Source organism: Glycine soja, chromosome 18 (assembly GCF_004193775.1).
Source record: "Glycine soja cultivar W05 chromosome 18, ASM419377v2, whole genome shotgun sequence".
Classification (NCBI taxonomy): Eukaryota; Viridiplantae; Streptophyta; class Magnoliopsida; order Fabales; family Fabaceae; genus Glycine; species Glycine soja.
In genome coordinates this window covers 3088622-3110119 of record NC_041019.1, presented here as the reverse complement: position 1 = coordinate 3110119, position 21498 = coordinate 3088622, and the positions used below count along the sequence as shown (strand labels likewise).

The 21498-nt window shown below is 34.6% G+C and overlaps 3 protein-coding genes across 6 annotated transcripts; 1 reads left to right on the top strand and 2 right to left on the bottom strand.

The window, feature by feature from the left end:
* The first annotated feature begins 1515 nt into the window (after positions 1-1515).
* LOC114396013 (telomere repeat-binding protein 3-like) lies at positions 1516-6795 on the top strand. 3 transcript variants are annotated; one of them, XM_028357911.1, is made up of 10 exons: positions 1516-1778; positions 3222-3362; positions 3466-4010; positions 4083-4282; positions 4390-4617; positions 4710-4789; positions 4925-5157; positions 5317-5631; positions 5711-5774; positions 6229-6795. In XM_028357911.1, the coding sequence occupies exons 2-10, from the start codon at positions 3282-3284 to the stop codon at positions 6433-6435; spliced, it is 1953 nt and encodes a 650-aa protein (XP_028213712.1). In that variant the 5' UTR covers positions 1516-1778; positions 3222-3281; the 3' UTR covers positions 6436-6795. The 3 variants fall into 3 exon arrangements, with proteins under 3 accessions (XP_028213712.1, XP_028213711.1, XP_028213710.1); XM_028357910.1 differs by adding an exon at positions 2433-2545 and having other exon boundaries at positions 3466-4282; XM_028357909.1 differs by having other exon boundaries at positions 3466-4282.
* A 1624-nt stretch (positions 6796-8419) lies between these two features.
* LOC114395330 (protein FIZZY-RELATED 3-like) lies at positions 8420-13827 on the bottom strand. Its single transcript, XM_028357078.1, has 10 exons — positions 13143-13827; positions 11819-11941; positions 11618-11722; positions 11347-11526; positions 11183-11245; positions 10686-10880; positions 9197-9298; positions 9044-9106; positions 8900-8968; positions 8420-8779 (listed from the first exon to the last, which is right to left on the bottom strand). Exons 1-10 carry the CDS (start codon positions 13656-13658, stop codon positions 8726-8728), a joined length of 1470 nt encoding a protein of 489 aa, XP_028212879.1. The 5' UTR covers positions 13659-13827; the 3' UTR covers positions 8420-8725.
* A 1404-nt stretch (positions 13828-15231) lies between these two features.
* Positions 15232-20896, bottom strand: LOC114395133 (actin-related protein 5-like). Of its 2 annotated transcripts, XM_028356841.1 has the most exons (12): positions 20591-20896; positions 20385-20455; positions 19906-20030; positions 18979-19023; positions 18626-18728; positions 18213-18322; positions 17910-18019; positions 17731-17821; positions 17207-17647; positions 16883-17010; positions 16069-16408; positions 15232-15939 (listed from the first exon to the last, which is right to left on the bottom strand). In XM_028356841.1, the coding sequence occupies exons 1-12, from the start codon at positions 20689-20691 to the stop codon at positions 15433-15435; spliced, it is 2172 nt and encodes a 723-aa protein (XP_028212642.1). In that variant the 5' UTR covers positions 20692-20896; the 3' UTR covers positions 15232-15432. The 2 variants fall into 2 exon arrangements, with proteins under 2 accessions (XP_028212642.1, XP_028212643.1); XM_028356842.1 differs by lacking the exons at positions 19906-20030; positions 20385-20455; positions 20591-20896 and having other exon boundaries at positions 18626-18733; positions 18979-19027.
* Positions 20897-21498: the final 602 nt, after the last annotated feature.

Sequence of the window (21498 nt, the reverse complement as noted above, 5' to 3'; positions counted from 1 at the left end):
TATTTTTTTTTTTTATGGAAACACTCCTTAAATCTCAAATTAAACTTGTACAAATTGTTACAACCTTTTTAACTTAATTTAACCATTCAAGTACCACTGCAGTATTGGACGCAATGCGATTCCCCCCGAAAAACTAAAGCATTAATGAAATAATTAACTTCTTTTTTCGTGAAATTCTCTTATGGTTGCATATTGTGCTTCCCGTACTAACTTTTTTGGTGTAATCTAATTTGTACTTTCAACCTTGAGCACTGAAGAGAGAAACCTAGAAATGTGAAAATAATAATTAATTAATCAATGTAGTTTGCAAATATGAAAATTTTCTAAATTCTCGTGTATTTGATTAGACAAAGAGAGAAAAAGGGAGTCAAAATTTCCTTTTACCTAATTTTGTTTCTCCTTAAAAGTTAATTAATTTTAAAAAGAAACTTTTTTACATTAATTACATTATTTTAATTTGATAACTTTATTTAATTATCTTAAATATAAACTAAAAATTATTTATTCACTTTCCTCTTATAATTTAACCTCTTCTTCATTTGAAACATACATCATATGAGTGTATACTATATTTATATTTATATTTTATAACATCATCTGTTTAAAAGGATGTGTGAACACTATACTCCCAACCAAAATGTAGTAATATTTATTGTTATTTTATATATAATTCTATGAGTTTTATTAATCAGTCTTTTAAGGCTATCAATTAAAAAATTAAAAAAAAAATATTTATTATTATAAAAATCATAAAAAATAAAAAATTATAAAAAACATAATTTATTTTATGTATTTTAATAAAAAAAAAGTTTAGTTCCTTAATCAGTAAAACACCAGTTAACATTTTTCTAACTCTATTTTCTATACGACGAGGAAGATACCAGAAATTGCAATGGATGGGTCCGTGGATTGAAAATCCAGTCATCAGCGGCATTATTTCTTTATCTAAAACTAAAAATATTGTGATGATGACCTATGAACACCAAATTATTGCACAGTATTGTGTAGTATATTTATTCAGAACCACAAACATATAAAGAAAAAAAGACTCTAGAAAAACAGTAATTGAAAAGGCAAGTAAGTAAAGGACCATAATAATAACTAAACTGAACCAAACATGAATTCCCTTACAGTCACAAAAATCATTAACACATGAACTAAAAAAAAGGAAATGCAAAAAAAGATGGACCACTAAAAGGGATAAGCAATGAAGCTAATAATAATGGACATTACACACTCTTGAGTCTACCCCTTCATAGGAAAAGCCAAATCCCCCATGTTTTCTAATCCTGTCCAAGGAAGAGTGAGGCTTCCACGTGGCACCAGGGAACACAAGCCAAAGGGAGGTTGGGTTGGGTTGAGGGGTTAAGAATGGGTCTAAAGAGGGTTTTTTGGTGGGGGAAGGTGACCTGCTATAGTCGGTGATATATACCATTTAACCGGCTGGTCCGGTTGTGTGGTCAAAACCATGAGATATAAAGGGTTTAAGGCCACTGTTGCATGGTTTTTGTTTACGGTATTGGTGGGTTTATCTATCTATTATTCTATCTATCTATTGTTTCGTTCCATCTCACAAAAAGAAAAGAAAAATGAAAATGAAAATGAAAATGAAAATTTCAAGTTCCTGAAAGAGAGAGAGAGAAAGTTGAGGACTTAAATAGTTTCAGTTCCTGAATTCCATTAGATCTCTTGCATTTTGTAAACAGTTTTCATCGGAAAGTTCGTTACTTGATCGTAGTTTGTTCCCTCGGATCGTTGCTCGAATGTTGTTTTTTTAGGTGAGTTGGTGGGTGAGGTTTTATATTTGTCAGAGGTTTTGAATTTCGCTTTTTTTCTTCTACTTTTTTTTTTGTGTTTTTCTTCTCACGTTTCTCGGTGCGATCTCATCATGGTTGCGTGGTGGAGATTGTTTGTTAACTCTCTCTGTCTTTTTCGTTGAATTTCGGAGATGCAGAGAACAGAATTGTGGTTGCTTGTACGCAATTTTGCTCTTACTCCTGAAGATTCTGTTTTTTTTTCTTGGGGGGCGGGGGGGCATGGGGTGTTGTTGATTTGAGAATTGAAGATCCGATCGTGGAAATTTGGTTGTGTGTGATGTATGCAACTTGTTCTTCGTTCGTTTCAAGAAAAAAATGATCTTTTTTAATGGGGTGGGGGGTTGTGGACTTTGTGTTGAGTTGTTCAGGTTCTTCGATTTGGCAGAAGTGCTTCAGGTTTTTGGAAATTGATTGTTTTGTGTTGATCTCGCACAATTAGAACCCAGAAACTGATTGCAGCATGTTTTTGATTTTATGATGATGTTGAGTTTTATGATCTTTCCATGTGTGTGTTTCTTTCTCATTTTGAACTTTTGATCATGGGTTTATTTAAAATTCTTTAATTTGCCGACATCTCTGAACGATTGTTGAATCGGGAATTTTTTTTTCCTGCAGTTCCATGGAATTCGTCTGAATCCTTGTTAGCATTCGGCTTTCACGTGATCAATTTCCTGTTTCTGTAACTGCCGTGATGTGGATTCAACTTTCTACAATTCTACCCCTTTTATGTGCGTTCTATAATTGTTTATCGTTATGTCCTGTTCAATGAAATTGAATCCGTGAGTCAAATGGGTCGTTTTTGGAATTCCTTTAAATCTGACCTTGTTTATTCCGTATGTAATTCATTTGGGACATAAATTGTTCTATACTGGATCAGTTAGATGGATTTTATGGCAGATTTGGTTTCTCTGACGTCTTGCTTCTTTAAGTTGTTATTTTTCATATTTATTTTGGTTGGCCAAATTAAATATTGTGAATTTTTGCCTTCATGGTGTACGATGGTTTAATTAACTCCTATATAAGTCCATGAGAATAGAAATTGTTGTTTAGCGTGTTTGGAAACACATTTTACAGCCAACAAATTGCATCCTTGATGTGGAAAAAAAAGTAAAAAGTTAAAATTAGTAGTGTTCATTTTGATGTAAAAGACCATGTCCTTGATCTGTTTCGAAACACACACTAGTTCTCAATTGAAGTTTAGAGTATTCAAGTTGCATTCCTTGTGGTAGTGTATGAAGAACCAATAACTGTTGGGCTATATATATTTTTTCATTAAGTAATCATTGATTTGAAATAGTTGCAAATTTCTTATTGCAGTGGTATTGTGACATTGCTTTCCTGATTTGCAAAGTTTAGCAAAATGTGAAAATTAACTTGATATATTTGTCTTCAATATTTTGACAGTGACAAAAGAATCTGGTGTATTTATGCTTCTGGTTATTGGATGAGCTGTATGTTTTAACTATGGTGTTGAAGAAGAGGGTAGATTATGGATTTAATGGCTTTCGAGTTCCTGTTATACCTAAAGCTCCTAGATCTGCCAGAGTAAGTACAAAGTACTTTATGCAATTGTGGCAATTGTTTTATGTATTTCATTTTTGTGCATTGAACTCTATTTTGATCTTTTTTTTTTTATATAATTGTTCAGAGGAGGGTTGCTTTCAACAAAGCAGTTGAGGATGGTCAAGTTTGCGCTATTGAACTACTGGCATCTTTAGCTGGCCAATTGTTGCAGGAGAGTGAAAGTTCTGCTTCCAGCAATGCGTCTGAAGGAAATCATCAGCCTGCCTTCAGCCAAGGTGTAATTGAGCAAGATATACAAGATGAAGTTAAACCATTAAAAATGGAGGAAATTCATCAGGGAAATTGTGCAGAGAGTACTTTTAAGACTGAGGTAGCCTCACAAAAAAGTAGTCAGAAACCTCTTTCACATACCAAGACTGGACATGTTTCAGTTAATAATAGTTCTGACTGTTGTGAGAAAGCTGAAGCTGATGTGAAGTCTGAAATTTTCGAATGGGATAATAAATTTGGGAATTATTCTAATAGATTAGTAGAAACACGTGAAAAATTTAGGGTGTCCACTCATGGTAACATAAAGAATGGATTTAAATGGGAACAGGAGGCTGGAAGTTCATGCATTCGGGGATCAAATTTAGCTGATAAGTGTAGTTTGGAGGATCACTTAGAATTGTATGTATCTCCTGCACTAATTGACTCGAAAAGTAATATTAAATCTCCATTTCATAGGAAATTTTTTCCCAGTGCTTCCTTTTCCAGGTATGGGAATGGCATTAAGTTAGGTTTTAGAGATGATGACGAAAAATTTTTAAGGTGCAAAAGGGTTTGCACTAAACCAAAGGCTTTTAGGTCTCCACGACGCATTGCACACCGAAGAATCAGGAATTTGATGTCTTCCAAATACTGGAAGACAGCTCCAAAGTTGAAGGACTGTGAACTTTCTGGTAATGTGGCTTATAAATGTGCTAGCAAGTATACTATTATTTGATCTGATGCATGCTATGTCTATGAGTTTGATTGTGTCTCACTGAAAGTAATATAAAATTTGCAGATCTAGGAGTACCTCGTTATCATAAGAGGAAAACTTGTTACGGTTTTGAAAGATCTCAGCACAATGCCATTGTTAAAAAGAGGAAATTCGTTGACCGGGTTTCAGGGGTAACTTCTGATGGAGGATTCAGTAGTGAGAGTGTGTCCAATTCACCTCAGAAAGGGATGGATGCAGACAAGCCTAGCTCATCTGCAAAATTGCATGTACTTAAGGCTAAGGATTCTCATGGTAACTAATTCTCTGATATTCATCATTGTGCTTGTCTTGATTGTTCATTACACTTGATAGTAACATGTTTGCTCTGTATACCTTGTGAACAGTAAAGTTTAGCATAAAGTCTATAAGGATACCAGAGCTTTATATTGAGGTTCCTGAAACTTCAACTGTTGGTTCACTAAAGGTATAAATAAAGACAGCAAAATAAAGAGATAGTTTCACTTCTATTTTTTTAATAATTCATTACTGTTGTCAAAGCATCATTAATGCATTTGCAGTCTTGTCTGGCTCTAACCTTTGCATTGTATATTCTTTGTAGAGGACAATCATGGAGGCAGTGATGGCTATACTTGGAGGTGGTGCACATGTTGGTGTTCTTCTTCAGGGGAAAAAAGTTAGAGATGACAATAGAACACTTGTGCAGACTGGTATATCTTGCAATGAAAATTTGGATACCCTGAGTTTCATGTTGGAGCCCACTTCACTACGAGCTTCTCCAACTATTTGTGTTGGTGATCCTTCTTCTCAATGTGAAACATCCCAGCCTACATGGTGAGCCAAACTTTATAAAGGTTTCTTTTTATCACCATAGCTGGTTTATGAAGGGAAATGACCAAGGTTAATTTATGGGGTAGAAATAATGATTCAGTTCTATTTAGTCGAATTTTTTATTTTGATGCTATTGCTAAATGTCATTATTTGATTTTCTAGGCCCACAGAAACTCCTGTCTTAGATTCAGGAGTTACTGATACCTTGCATGACTCACCCTTGCTGACATATCCGGGCAACCTAATTGAAAGTAACCATGAGCCCACTTCTTCACTCGCCGACACTACAGTTAACAAAATAACACCTGATTCCAGAGCAATAGTTGCTGTTCCAGCTACCACAGAAACATTAGCTGTGGTTCCTGTGAGTCAGAAAACCAAGCGCTCTGAGTTTGTACAGCGTCGAACCAGGAGACCATTCTCTGTGACTGAGGTAGAAGCACTTGTTCACGCAGTTGAGGAACTTGGAACTGGGAGGTATGATGTCATCAATAATATCAGCTTTACCCACAGTAGACAGCAAAACTGGCTTGCTGATAATGTTTATGCTGTGCAGGTGGCGTGATGTTAAGTTGCGAGCTTTTGAGAATGCAGACCATAGGACTTATGTAGACTTAAAGGTACATTATTTCTTTCCTTCCCCCTCTAGTCACAAAGTACCCTTTAACATGTGGGTTATTTTACATGGTTTGACCTCTAGAAGGATAATACATAAAAAATGGCATTGGAGTTACTTTTGGTTATGGCTAATTTGGTATTGCCCTTATGATTATTTTGATTGATATCATGGTTCCTGCTTTATCCTTTAGAGATTCTCAGTTGATACCTATATAGTCCATTTCTGTTTTATGGTTATCATTCTAATGGTTTTTGTATGGGTGATAGCTTTAATATTGTGCTTATTTTCTGTAGATGATGAAATCCCTCGTGTTTGCAATATAAAATATAAATATTTAAGAAAAAAAGATTGGCCAATTGAGTTAATTCAATCCATTTTATGGTTAGTTGGGTTATAAGGGCATAGGTGTTCTAATGCTATTAGCATTGCTTAATTGCTACTTTATGTGCACACAGGATAAATGGAAAACATTAGTGCACACTGCAACAATCTCCCCCCAACAGAGGAGGGGAGAACCAGTACCTCAGGAGCTCTTGGACAGAGTTTTGGCTGCTCATGCCTTCTGGTCTCAGCACCAAGCCAAGCAACATGGCAAGCATCAAGCTGGACCAGGAACCTTGAAGATTACAGAAGCCTCAGCTGAAAGACCTTGTGTGTGTTGAAGGTGAAGGTATCCAATCACTTGTGATGATGGTGTAGAAAGGAGTGGTGGTGTTGACAGGAAAAGAGGAGGACAAAACTTGTACATTTTGATTTGATTCAATTTCATGTAATATTCTCACACCAAATTCTTTGCCGGCCATTAATTGCATGCAGGGTTGGCATTTGTAAATGATTTGACGCAATAAGATTGTTCTAACAGGAACTTATGCTTTTCTTTGATTTTTTCTTGATTTCTTTTACATTTATGAATGTATGTAGAAATGTAAAAAGAACATAGAACATGACAGCCCAAAGGAAAGGTGAAAAAGTTCTATTATCTTTCATTTCATTTATGGAAATAACTGTTCCCACTTGTTTGATACTTACTTCCTATTTGCTGAATTGGTTCTTGTTACTATGTTGTTTGTTTATTTTTGCAGTCCTTGATTAATAATTGATCTTTACCGAATGAATAATAATTGATCACTTATTAGTTATTTTGTTGTGTGTAATAAAAATTGAAACCATAACCTATCGTACAAAATACTTCTATATATGGGTCCACAATTATTGTGAGTTGTGGCTATGATTTCACTTTATAAAAAGTAGATGAAGACAAGGTGGACTTGAGGACATTGTGCTTGTAAGGACGAATATTCTCCCTCCTCCGGGATCCTTATCCGCAGTTTACACGAAGTTCTATGTGCACGTGCCCCATGAAAATTTTTTCAATCAGAAAATCGTTTTTGTATGGCTTTCTAAAGAAGCAGTTGATTGGTGTAGCATATTTTCATTATTGAATAGAAAAATAATATTTATATTTTTTTAATAATGTCAAAATATTTTAATAACAATTGACCTTAAGTAATTAGTGAACTAAAAAAAAGGTAGTAATTAGTAAATTGTTAACTCATGAAAATAACCAATAGTGTCAAGAATTCGAATCATAGAATTAGTTAATTACCAACTTTGACCCATAGATTAACCTCTCTCATTTATATACGTGGAAATGCTTGATTAAAGATTACAAAATATGGTCGTAATTTTCTTTTATTTTCTATTTTTTCGCTTATATAACTACATTAAAAGTGATAATATAAATATTATAAGCATGCATTTCATTTTAATTATCATGTTATTGGGATGGAGAATATTTTATATAAAAAATATGCTGATAAAAAAATAACATACTTTTAATCTATTTTTATTTTAAAAATAAATATAATCAAATTGAAATATAGTTCAATAACTACCTCGAAAATTAAATTTCAAAATGAATATTAAATTTAGAGAATATTTTAAAAAAATATAAAAATTCTAAATAATAATAAAGTGGCTATATAAAAGTATAACAAAAGTATTCTCACCTCTAAGAATAAAAACTCATTTATAATATAACTAACAAGCATCACAAGCAATAAATGAGTTTTTTTTATAGTTCAATTAGAAAAAAATTTATAAAATGATAATTTTAAAAGCAATTAAAGTTGAGGTTTGCAAGTGAGAACTAAAGTAAAAAGAAAAAAATTACAATAAATATTTTATAAATAGAAATTTTAATATAATAAATATCAATTTAGAAAGAAATTTTTATATGATAAATATTGATATAATAAGAAAATTTTAAAAGCAATTAAAGTTGAGGTTTGACAATTAAAAGTCTTAATGCGAAAATAAATTTATATAAAGAAATTTTAATAAAAAAATATTGATATATAAAAATTAAAAGCAACTAAAGTTGAGGTTTGATGTAAGCTAATTTCAATTTTAGTTTATAGAAAAAATTATTTTATTTTAGCTAATTTTATTGAGTTTCTTGTATAAAAAAAAAATAGAATTGGATTTCTGGCGTTGTCAAATCAAATACCAATATATAAGAAAACAATGAACTGGAACCACTATAACAACTAAACGTCGAACAAATACCAATATAAGAAAACAATGAATTGGAACCCACTATAACAACTAAACGGTTGAATTTAGATGCGCAGACTTTACAATTTGTAAGTTCCTATGTCTGTGTTTGATATACTGAGAACTTTACAATGAATTGAAACCATTATTATAACGAGTCAATTGAATTTAGATGCAGACTTTACAATTTATAAGTTCCTATATGTCCGTGTTTGATATATGTTACACACTTTACAATGAGAATGACGATATTGAGAACTTTACAAAGAATTGAAACCTATTATATGACAAGTAAATGTAAACCAATATTATTTCATATACAGATATTAATTACAAATTATTGAGATAGCTTTCTTTCCTCATCTTCTTCCTTATTGGTATGACACATCAAATGGATCATCGAATTTGTGTGCGCCCCAGTGACCAAAGGCCTGTATCTTTAACCGGGACCTGAAGAAAACAAAATGAAACACAGGACACAGACACAAAGGGGAAACTTATAAGAATGGGAGAGGCAAAGCACTGAAGAGAATAATAAGAATCATAATTGAAATTGGTCACAATGCTTACAGGTGCTTTCATTGATGGGAAAACATTCCAAAACCGTAGAGTCTCATCTCCTGCACCAGTTACTATTGTCTGCAATTGTTCCACATAAAGTTAAAAAATGTTACAAAAATGAAAGATTTAGGGTTTAGGGGACATTATTAGTACCTGGCCATCAGGAGACATTGCAAGGTATAGCACTCGCATGCTGTGGCCAGTTAGAGTTGCAACCTAATCAAAATTTGTCCATAAGGTTAAGACATAACACATTTTCAGCTTGTAATTTCTCTAAAGTATCTAGAATTGTGAAAAGTAAAGTACCTTTGACAATGATGGATATTTCCACACCATGATCTGATTTTGGGAGTACCCATGAGTGCTTACTAGTTCATTCACATTTTTACTCCAAGCAAGGTTGCAGACCTGCATATTTCATGCATTAAATAAGCTGAGATGCTCTCTTGTTTGAATATGGACCCAAAGTGGCAAATTTTCCAAAAGGGGTTTATTTTACAAACTATTTCTGTAAATGGGGTTCTTTTCAAACTATTTCCTGTATGGTGTTATTTTTTACGTAAAAGCCATGCAAATCGCAGAAGGCATTGGCGAGTTCGGACTGGGGGTGACATGTGGCACTGGTCTCGCCAGTACCACCAGCGATTTGAGCTCCATGAGACTCGCCAGTTGGACTGGCGAGTTGAGCAGGCTGGGAATTGCCAACTCTACTGGCGACTACTGGCGAGTTGTGCCGCAGATTGGGAGTGCTTTATAATGTCATTAATTAAAGAGTTTGAGGAATATATACACGGAATATTTTTTAATGAATTATGTTTTTAACCTGTTATTAATTTATCCAGCATCATTAACTAACTAATCTGAATATATAAAATATTAAAAACATATGTTGACAGTGCCATGACATTCCTTTTAATAATCTCTGCCAACAATGTCTACTTTTAAGGACTAAAAACATTTTTTTTTAAATTACAAGAATTAAAATTATTTTAAATTTTAGGAATTAAAAACATAATTAAATCAAATTCAAAGCATAAATAAGGATAGAGCTAATAATTATTTTTAAATTCTCTGAAAAATAGTTAAAAAATACAATAATGGTTATTAATGAGTATACAAGAGTCAACCAAACACTGTAAAAAAAAATAAAATGAAGTGAAGTGGCAGGCACCTCTCACTTACGTCCCAACTTTTTTTAATATTAATATTGTAATTATGATCAAAAAGGAAAAAATGACAAAAAAATATTTCTTTAAATTATTCCATGATTATTTTAAAAGGAATTTATTAAAAACCAAATTGCATTTCAAAATGATATGAAAGGTGCAGGTTCTTCTTGTTTGTTCTGATCAAAAGATTCACAATAAAAAAGAGAAGATAATGAGCCACGCCGCATTGTATCTCTGCTGCCAACGAGGGATTCACAAAAACGGTAGTGCAAGGACACGCCATATATTAGGATATTATTAATAAAAAATATCCAAAGGTTTTAGCCAGCACAACTCGCCAATAGAGTTGGCAATTCCCAACCTGCTCAACTCGCCAATCCCACTGGCGAGTCCCATGAAGCTCAAATCGCTGGTGGTACTGACGAGACCAATGCCACGTGTTACCCTCAGCCCGAACTCGCCAATGCTTTCTGCGATTTGTATAGCTTTTACGTAAAAAATGACACCATACAGGAAATAGTTTAGAAAGAGCCCCATTTACGGAAATAGTTTGTAAAACAAACTCCTTTTGGGAAATTTGCCACCCAAAGTCTCAGTGGACTAAAAAATGGACTAAGGAAATAAACCTGGCTCCCAGTGTCAAGACAGTTCAATTGATGGCCATTTGTAGTGTTCCAAAAACGAATACACCTATCAGCAGTTCCACCTCCGGACACAAGGAGACTGCTTTGGTGAGGTGACCAAGCAATGGCCTTCACAGCAGCAGTGTGCTCGGTAAGTCTCAAAACTGGTTGCTGAGAGTGTTGATTCCATACCAGGAGCTGATCATAGAATAAAACATGACATTTGAAGAGCAAGTCACAAAAAAAAAAAAAAAGTGTAGAATAAATAACTTTTTCTGTGTTTTATATTAAGGTTTAATGCTTATGCATTGACACTGTAAAACAATTACAAATTATCGTTTGAATTATTTTAAGATAATTATTTTAAAATTAAAACTCAACAAACTTATCATCGTGAGTTGTGGGTGACTGTAAAACTTTTTATACACCGTGAATGCATAATCTTTTTCTCTTTATATTAACCTTAGTAGAGAAAAGGATGACAAGGAAAGAAAGTATACCTGATTATCATTACCACCAGAAGCAAGTTCCCTGTCATCACTGGACCATTTCAATCCACATACCTGTTACAAATTGAGGGATAACAATTGCTATCAATTTCTCAGCTTCCAATTAGCCTTTAACATTACAAGTTCAATGCGTATTCTTCAAAATGTTTTTCTACCTCAGACTTGTGGCCAACAAGCTTGCTAACAAAGTCACCCGGAATCCTCATGTCATGCTGAAGTATGTTCCTATCTCTGCTCCCTGAAGCCAAAATGCGAGAATTCCATGCCAAAACACCAGTCCTTGTCTGATGCCCACCCATGGTTCTGACCTTCTTACACTGAGTTCCATCCCAAACCTGTACCATAAGGCAAAAAGTGTTATCTTATTCTTAATCATAAAATGCAATAATGCATAAACCAAAATCTAAATATGCTATAACAAAGTACCTGAACTTGACCAAGATTTGTACCAATGGATATAAAAGAACCCTCCCGGGTCCACTGGACAGAGCAGACACCATCATAAGGCCCCAAGTCACATAACTTAGTCACCTGAAAGCCACATAAAGATATTTCACTTTAAATGTACATCTTGAGAGGTATTTTTTTTTATTAATGTTGTGAAATTGTTGGCAGTTTTGGACTCACTTTGCTGTTTGAAGCGCTCCATAAATACACACAAGTGCCTAGCCCCACAGCAAGAACATTTTGTGTGGACCAGTCCACCAGATTCAAATAAAAGTCATCTTGAAGTGATGGGGCATCCAAAACCTGCACAACCTTGTCCGGTTCAGCGATCAACATTCATGTTCAATAATCCATAGTAAATCACAGTAGGTTTTAAGTTTGTTCTTGCTGTATTAAGGACCAACTATCTCAAAAAACTTAACTTTGGCTTATACAACACAAAAAGCACAAAAGCATGGGTTTGATCAAAGAGGCTCCAATATTAAGGACTGACCTCTTATTCAACTTTTCCCAAAGCTTAAATTGTTTGGTAAAGGCTCATATATCTTTGGGTGGATGGAGCCAACGACATCAACATCCCAACACTTTCTACTAGGGTGGGGTAGGCTACTAGGTAAAAATGCCATATTGTTACCCTTCAATTCTGAATCATGTAACCATTGACCTCAATATCCTTCTTGTTTCTACTACAGTTTCCCCCCCGGGTTTGATCAAAGAGGCTCTTATTCAACTTTTCCCAAAGCTTAAATTGTTTAGTAAAGGCCCATATATCTTTGGGTGGATGGAGCCAACGACATCAGCATCCCAACATTTTCTACTAGGTGGGGTAGGCAACTAGGTAAAAATGCCATATTGTTACCCCCCCCCCCTATCTCCCTCTCTCCCTCTATTACAAAAAATTATAGCGTGGTCCACGATCCCCACATGTCCACAATCAATTTCTATGTGACATTAGTCAAAATCTTAAATTTACTTCCAATATCATAAGGCACTACCAAATGCATGTTCAAATCATTCTACCAATTCTTTTTATGATAGGTGTCATGTCACTCCAACTTATTAAATGTACTATTTTTATTTGTGAATTGAGATATTCACTTTGATAATCAATGGTTAGTTTCTTGAGATACTAACATCTTTTAAGAAGTTGATTTCTTTTAATATATATTTTTCAATACACACAATGACAAAAGCTTGGGGATCAAAATTTACAGCCACCTACTTAGCAATAAAATTATCTTCCAATTATGACATGTCATATTAGAATAAATGTATTATTTTTTTAATTTTAAATGTACTTTTTATGATAGGTGTACTTTTTATGATATGTGTCATGTCATTCCAACTTTTTGAATGTACTTGCATGACTAATTTCTGAGGTACTAAAATCTTTCACAAAAAAAAAAGTTGATTTCTTTAAACGAATATTTTCCAATGTACACAATGACTCAGATTGAGGAATGGAAGCAAGCAATTTTCTCTTCAAAAACACAATTTTACTTGCCTTGTGGGGCGTCTTGAGGACTTTCCTGGGAGGTTTGGGAGGCGGGGTAGAAGAGTCAGAAGGAAAGGCATTCTGCTGTCCCAAAATGGACGGCGAATAAGGCGAAGAAGGCGCGACGGAGTGGTCGGTCTTGAAGCGGAGCATGTTCTTGCTGGGGCTGAGCGGCGAAGGAGGAGCAGCACCTGCAGGGGAAGAAAGAGAAAGAGAAGGAGAAGCAAAGTCAGATCCAAAGAGTTCTGATTTCAACAACCTGGAATAAGCCTCGTTACTCCCTTCCTTCACCGGCGAGGGCCTGTCCAGGAGCCCGAACGTGTGCAACCTCGAGGAGGACCGGCACGGAATGAACCTGTCGCTGCAAGCCGAGTTGGATTTCGAAGGCGAGGTGAGATTAGAGATGGAACGGAGAGAAGAAGGAGAATTGAGGGTCGAGATGGAAGATGCTGCTGCAGTGTCCAGCCGGAGTGAGGTTCCGGACATCCCAGCTGGGAGATTCAAACCCGATTTCTTCGCCTCCATTTTTAGCTACTACTATAGAGGAGAAAGAGATAAACGAAACAAATATGTTTTTTGTGCAACGGAAGAAGAAGAATGAGACTAGTTTTTGGGTTATAAATTTAACGGTCGAATTCTGAGGAGCCTGGGAAGAGGGAAGAGGAAAGGAGGTTGGTTTTGCAAAGCTTATAAATTTATTTTCTTAAAGAGATTCCAACGGTCAATTACTAGTTAGGCTTCTCAGTACACACATACCGCATAGCCGTTAAAGAGTTTATTTTTATTTAAGAAATTCTTTTTTGGTCACCGTGATATTTGTTTGTGTTAAATATCCAGCTTTACTTGAGAGATTGAATATAAGATTTAAAATTTAATATCACTTCGACTAATGACGGTAAGTGACAGTTACTGTGTGTGATGTTTGTTAATTTTTATATATTTTTTTAGTATTGGATTATGGGGGTTTAGGCTTTTTCCATATAAGCTTTTTTTTTTTTCCCCCGTAAATGAAGGAGTGCTTTCTAACTCTTTTTAATAGGTTCGCGTGTTATATGTTTGTTATGAGGATCACGTGTAATTATGGTAATTATGTGATTATGTATTTGCAAATGTTTAGGAAATCATATACATATTCGAGGAATTATGAGTGAGTCATGTTAAGAGAATCTTGTGTGATCATGTTTGTAAATGTTTAAAAAATTATGTATATCTTTAACAAATCATGATCAAATTATATCAAAAAAGATTTTAGACACAAAATTAGGAAGGAGTAAACCGTCAATAGTCTCTCCTAATTAGTCCTTAAATTAATCAATTGTATAAGAAATCTCTAAAGTATTAAATATCCATCAATTTGGTTACTAGATTGATATATTTTACTAATATCTAAAGACTAATTTAAAAGATTTTTCAATGTTGAGGATGATATTTTAGGGTAAAATTGATGACTCATTTGATTAGGAGGGTTTCTTGTAATAGTTCTATATAAGTTTGTTGTTTTATGATTTATATTTTTTTTACAGCAACAAAGACAAAATACAATAGCCATATTTGCTTGTATTGTTTTTTTGAACTCAGCCATATTTGCTTATATTATTGATATAAATATAGGCTAACTTGATTGTAATTAGAGAAAAATAAACTTATTACACTTTCAACTTGATGACATTACAACATCACTCGAGACTTTGTATAATTATACTAGTATTCCTTGATTTTTTAACCATTATATCACCTTCCTTGTAGGGGGTGTAAGATTTGAGGGGCATAAGTGTAATGTTCTAAACGTATACGAGAGTGAATTTAAGCCTTGTTTTTAATGACATAAAAATTCCAAATATAAAATAATTTATATTGAAAATAAGTATAATCAATAGTAAACAATTTTCATTTAATTTTTTTATTAATTTCCACTCTTCCACTCATCTTAACAAATAAATAAATTTTTTCAAAAAAAAAAAAAACAGAGAAACATTTATCTACTTCTTTCCTTGTTTGTATTAATCAAAACAACACAATTTTTCTACTTTATTTCTCTTGGACTTCTATCCGTATTTCTTTCCCTCTTATTTCATTTCAAATCCAAACAAATGGAAGAGAAAAAAACCACGTACACAATTTCATCAATTAAAAAAAAACCACATGGATTCTATTCATCATACTGAAAAGTGAAAATATGAACAGCATACTACTTGTAGCTTCAGCAACAGCATGAGCAGCAAGTTAGCTGAAAGGATAATATTGTCTAAATTGAGGTATGATGTTCAAGACATTAATAAGTCCTGTGTTATCAACTCAATTACAATGAGTATTTAATCTGATAACTGCGGAGCCAGTCTTCACCCTTTTCGAAATAATCCATCCTACTGAAAGTTTGTGTATGGAATTGTGGGGCTGATGCGAACGCTGCAGCCCCACGCCATGCATCCATAACAGGATCCAGTGCTCTAACTACTTTTATGGGTGCTCCACATGGCCGAATCATCCGAATTCCGGCTTCAAGGCGTTCAATGATGCCGGGGAAAAGAGAACTTCCACCAGTCACAAGTATGGAGCTAGTGAGTCTCTCTTCCAGGCTTTCATCCTTACATGATAACCTTCTTATTGAGACCCCAGCCATCTCATCTAACCCTGCCTGATCAACCGCAATCCAGTTTGGATTGAACAAAATTTCGGGGCACCTGAACCTTTCAACACCAAAAACAATCTGAAAATCTTCTTTGGTGAGAGGGCGGGCACGTGGTGCCTCGGCAGGTTGAGAGCTACCTGTTTCTGACTTGTTGGGCACAAATGTTGGATCCAAGTCCTACACCAAAGCAACAATTCAGCAAGATTTGTGAGTCATCAAGAGCCTATATGTAACGCAACCATTCAAATGGATACTGCATCCACAAAGCATAACTATTAGCATTATTATGAAAGACATAAAGCTAACCAGTAGCCTTGAAGAGATGCGGGCTAGCTCTGCATCATCCTCATCTGGTTCCTCATCACCATCATCATTATCTTTGCCCATCAATTTGTAAAGTTGCCAATCTTCATCTTTGGCACCAAATGTATCCTCACCCTTGCCGCGATCAAAGGCAGCAGTTGTCAAGAGGCGCATTCTCTCCCTTTGAGCAGCATTGAGTCTCTCACCACGACCAATGCCACCGGATAAGTTATTTCCATTAGAATGACCTCCATTTGTCTTGAGCCGTTTTCGTTGGTCAACTTTCTCTGAAAGGTCTTTGTATCTAGCATGCAATTGTTCCAAGTAAAGCTCTGGATTCTCTCTACAATAAGGGAAAAAAGACAATCAGAATTTTTTTAAAGCATAATAGAGTATTATAATTTATAGGCAAATGTTAACCAGTGCCTTAGGGCAGTGGTTAAGGAATTAAAAGGAGAAATGTTTTTATTGCATTGTCCATGACTTTTTTTATGCTCTCCTATGATTTCCGCAATAAATACTTTCTCATTTTAGTTCCTTAACCAATGCCCTAATGTTAAGTATTCAAGCCTTGTCAAGATCAGTCATGCTTTGTACAAATGTCATGTCCTGACATTAACTAAGGTATAAATAGTATAGTATGCACTTCTATCACTTGCCAAGGCATTAAGTAACCTTAAATTAGACAGAAACTGAATGCTCTTGATTTGTCATTTCCCCCCCTTTTACTAGGTTGAAATGATGATCTTTTTAACTTGCATAAATATGCAACAAAGTAATTTCAATTAAACTGAATAAATTAAAGCATGAAACATACAGGCGTTTCTCATCCTCTAGCTGTTGTTTCCTTTCTCGCTCCAATTCCTCTTCATAACGCTTCTGTTTTAATCGCTGCCGCCCTTCAGACATGGATTTCAGTGATAACTGTTTCTTCTTTTCAATGAGCTATCAACAGAGCACACCCAACAAACATTGTCAACTTCATAAGGCACAGAGGGCAACATGCAAAAAAATTATTTGGAATATTAAAGATCGAAAACAAATATGGATAAAAGCAAGAAATTTACAATGGCAAGTACATTTAAAGGATGGGAAGACAGCAAGTTCAATGTAATGATGCATGCGATATGCTAAAACTGACCTGGTCTGTTGTGAGCATGTCATCAGGGATGTTTATAAGAGAATACTTTTCATTAGCATTAGGGCTGGCCTTATCAGTTTCAGCTTGCTCGTTCTTTGGTTCACCTTTTGCTTTCCGTAAGGATTGTGTAACTTTAGTGCGGGCAGATTCTATCTCCTGCCTAGAGACATAACCAGTTGCTGCTAGGAAAGACGGAACATTACTGTCTTCAACTTGTTCAAGCTGTTTTAAAAGAAATTCCAAACCATGCAATTCATTTTCCAATTCGTTTATTCTAGATGACCTCTTTGCCTCAGCCATTTCTCGTAATCTTTGCCCTTGTCTCTCTTTTATTGCTGCCTTTCTTGCAATCTCTTCCTCAGAAGGAGGCTCCTCAGTTGGGGGTGGAACCCAAGGGAGCTGCCAACATCTGGTTTTTTCTTCGGCCTCTTTAGCTCCTTTCTGTCAGACCATTAATGAAGTAAAATCATAGAAAAATAGAGATGATGTATGAACTTAGATTGAAAAGAAGAACCTTTTCTTACCTGAAACAGCCGAGCTTCAGAAGCATAGTCTGGGGCAATATAACAATGTTCCATCTTCAGGTCTTCAACCTTTTCCCATGTAAATCTAGCCCTGCATTGAGAACATAATAAACTCTAAAAAAATGATATCTATTTAGCAACAGTTTGATGATAGCAGAGCCAAGATGATTTTTACTCACATATGATAAGGATATTTGAGTGAAAGAAGTTGTTTTAAATAATCGGTCACATGGAATCCACCAATATTGGTGCGACAGCATCCTTTATAAATAGGCTCCCCATCTACAAACTGGAAATATAAAAAATAAAGAAAATGATTATAAAGAATTATATCACTTTATACACTTGATAAGGCCATGAAAATCCTACCGGCAATGATTTGTGATCTACAAATGTAACAATGCGTGTAAGGACAAACAGAAACCATAAGTGTTTTCCTTTGCATAAAAGACCCTTTGACGTAAATAAGAAAAAAAGCATACCGGAATCACATGAGTTGTATTGAATCCAGGACACATTGCAAGACCATCTTTATCACAAACACCTTGCTGTTGATTATATTTATAGCTGAATGCCGCGTCAACACCAAAGGCTGCCAGGACAGAGAAGCATAGATAGCATTGTCAATAAAATTACAAGTACACCATCTAGCATAGAATAGAGATAAACATGTGCCCATGATGGGGTCCAAACTAGTCACAACTATGTGACAAGACATCAAACATGGTCTTGAAGGGCTTCACTTAGTAATTGGTTTTCCATTTAAGAATAGCCAGGTGGACAAGATTGGGCATAAGACAATAGGCAAGCCAACACTTCATTTCCTACTAATGCCAGTTGATGAAGATGAAGTGTTTTATTTTTCTTTTTGATAGGATTAATAAAGTATTAGTACCTATAGATGGAACTCCATAAGTCTCAAAAAGAAGTTCTCCCATTTTACTACGAGACTGAACTGGGTTGCATACACATTCTGTGATCAGGACAGGATGATCAATCTGCTCTGGCATAAAACATAAAGATATAAAAGAGTGAGTTAAATAATTTTAATTGTAGAAGTTCCAAAAGAGAAAAATCTGTATTCATCAAACCAAGGAAATCCTAGGTAACTACAGATCACTAAGTTTACTAGCATACCAAAATTACTAGTAGTGGTCTATTGGAATTTAAAATGTCATCATAACGACGATAGCAAACTAAATGCTCAGTAAAGAAAAATGGAAAACACTACTCCATTTATGGGCATACCTCTGATCCTGTAGCACCCAACCGGTCAAATCCAAAGTCCAGAATCTATAGATGAAAGAAAATGTCAGCAAGGCTTTCCTTCACATGTTTTTCAGAATTAATGAAAGCATACACAGTATACATGCATGATCTATTTCCATAATATTTAATATGGTACACATCCTTTCCAACTAGTTGTCAAAAGCCTATGATTCTATATTCAGCTTGTGACCTTAGCCTGTGAACTATCAAACCTAACTGTCACACATCAATTCATACATTATCTCATACTAGGAGAATAGTTCTTCCATTTATTATATACTAGGAAAAGGAACCTTGGCATTGCCTGGTGCAAGGCACCACTATGGCACTGTCTATGAGATAGTCCCAGGAATGGTCATTCTGTAGGACCTTGAAGAAATGCCGAGGTCTATACTCTAGGCAGCAAAAAACAAGATTTTTGGCCATGTTCGAACTCTTAATATTTATCCATATCAGCACAATTCAAAAGATAGAATCCATGCAGAGGAAAAGAAACTATATTTTGGAATTTGGATACTTGTTCTAAAAACATTTTGAAATGGTTGAAAATGTAAATCCTTAGAAGTTACTACACATTTTGGTGTTCAATTTGGACAAACCAACAACTAAACAACAAAGACATCTCATTAATCCAAATGTATCATATAGCAATAACACAAGTGGCAACACCATATGTTCTCAAGTAAAATCTCTCATTCTAACATGCAGCCACCCAAATAGACCATTTCCTGAAATAGAAATGTAACTTCACATGCATACAACACACACAGCAGCCAACACAAATCACAGACTAGCATATGATCATCAGGAACTGAATTCTAATTGCATAATAACAATCATATAGGAATGACTAAAAAAAAAACTACCTCTCCTTCACTCACAAAATTGTAATGAGGGACAACTTACATATTCCATTATTTCAAACTGGTAAACAACATTGCTGTCAAATGCTGAGCGGGGTCCAGAGCGTGTACAGTCAAAGTATTTCAGTAATGCTGGATCATGGTCACCAACAATAGTGACGGTTTCTCCTGTGTTACAAAATGTTCAAAAAAAAAAAAATATTCAACATGCGACAAATTTCCTTTTAGTTGGCTCTTTATCAGCTCATGAAACAGGTTCCTCTTGAATATAAAAGACTATTCAGTCACAATAATAAATATATCTCGGTCCTATTTTATTCTTTTACGAAATTAAAATATAGTTAATAAACTAATGAAAATGCACCACGACAACAAGAATTGGGACAACAACTTCAACATTAACTACACAGTTTCACTGCAGAAACATTTCAGACAAACACAAACAACAAAACAAATACATGACACAGTAACTAAGATGGAGAATAACAATAAAACATGACACAGTAACTAAGTATGTGATACCGGTTGTTTTGTGGCGTGGCCTTTGGACAATGTTGCGGAAAACAACACGGGGTTGAGTCTCTCCTGCCCATCTGGCAATTCACCAAAAGGAACAAAGTTTAACGTTAAAATCAACAACCCCATCACGAGCTGATTTGAAAAACAGAGAAACCAAAAAAAATAAAAGTTTCGATTTTTTGAGACAAAATTAGGGTTCAAGAAGGTACCCAATGCGGAAATAGGAGGCGCCATTGTCGATGACGATGGGAGTGGCGGAACCAAAGAGGGTGTAATCGGATTGGCGCTGAATTTTGGAGATGAAAGGCATTGTGTCGGTGAAACTGAAGAAGAAGTGGCTTTAGTTGTGTGTTTCTGCGACACGACAACCTCTGCAAATGGTGAACAACATAAGTAACAGACATGGTGAGCTCCGACCCGATCGGGTTACCCGAACCACAATACGGGTCGGGCGAAGCAGAAACGGGTCATTGAAGTAAAGCAGTGTTCATTTTTTTCCCATTTTTGTTAGGCCATGCAAGACTGCAGTATTCCATGTAGTAGTATTTAAACCCATTTTAGTATCTGTACCCAAAATTTTAGTGTTGATTTTACTTTTATTTTTATTTAGCATTAGCAAATATTTTACTTCGTGTCCTATATGTAGTAATTAGGAGTTGAGTATATGATGAGTCAATTGAATTTTTAATGAAAGAGATATTCATATTTAGTGTTATTTAGTGTCTAATAGTATTTCTAATCATATTATTATTTTTAAAGGAGAAGACATTTGAAAACAAATAGTATATTATATGAATTAAATTTAATATATGATACATTTTATCAACATATCCATTTTATATAGCATGCATTTAATATTTATAGTAATTTTAATAGCCTTTTTTTGGGTGGGGTGTGAGATGAAAGGTGAAGTCCGAAATAAACGCAAAACTAGTTTTGCTAATTTTTAAAATAAATGATAAAATTATACCTTAATGATTTATATATGTAGTCAATCTCATTAATGAAAATAGTAACAAATATTATATGATATTATGTTAATAGAAGTATGAAAGTTGAAATTCTATTTGAAAATTTACTTTAGCTAGAATTTTTTTTTTTTTGTAAAAATAGATTA

What these genes read in the sequence shown, in the direction of transcription:
- LOC114396013 (XM_028357909.1), top strand. Translation starts at nt 3,282, where the DNA reads ATGGTGTTGAAGAAGAGGGTAGATTATGGATTTAATGGCTTTCGAGTT. An exon ending in AAGCTCCTAGATCTGCCAGA is followed by an intron (nt 3,363 to 3,465) that starts GTAAGTACAAAG and finishes ATAATTGTTCAG; the next exon opens with AGGAGGGTTGCTTTCAACAA. An exon ending in GGACTTATGTAGACTTAAAG is followed by an intron (nt 5,775 to 6,228) that starts GTACATTATTTC and finishes ATGTGCACACAG; the next exon opens with GATAAATGGAAAACATTAGT.
- LOC114395330 (XM_028357078.1), bottom strand. Translation starts at nt 13,658, where the DNA reads ATGGAGGCGAAGAAATCGGGTTTGAATCTCCCAGCTGGGATGTCCGGA. An exon ending in GGAGCGCTTCAAACAGCAAA is followed by an intron (nt 11,723 to 11,818) that starts GTGAGTCCAAAA and finishes TGTGGCTTTCAG; the next exon opens with GTGACTAAGTTATGTGACTT. An exon ending in TCCCATCAATGAAAGCACCT is followed by an intron (nt 8,780 to 8,899) that starts GTAAGCATTGTG and finishes TGTTTTCTTCAG; the next exon opens with GTCCCGGTTAAAGATACAGG.
- LOC114395133 (XM_028356841.1), bottom strand. Translation starts at nt 20,691, where the DNA reads ATGCCTTTCATCTCCAAAATTCAGCGCCAATCCGATTACACCCTCTTT. An exon ending in GCCACGCCACAAAACAACCG is followed by an intron (nt 20,031 to 20,384) that starts GTATCACATACT and finishes TTTGTAACACAG; the next exon opens with GAGAAACCGTCACTATTGTT. An exon ending in TGGGTGCTACAGGATCAGAG is followed by an intron (nt 18,729 to 18,978) that starts GTATGCCCATAA and finishes ATGCCAGAGCAG; the next exon opens with ATTGATCATCCTGTCCTGAT.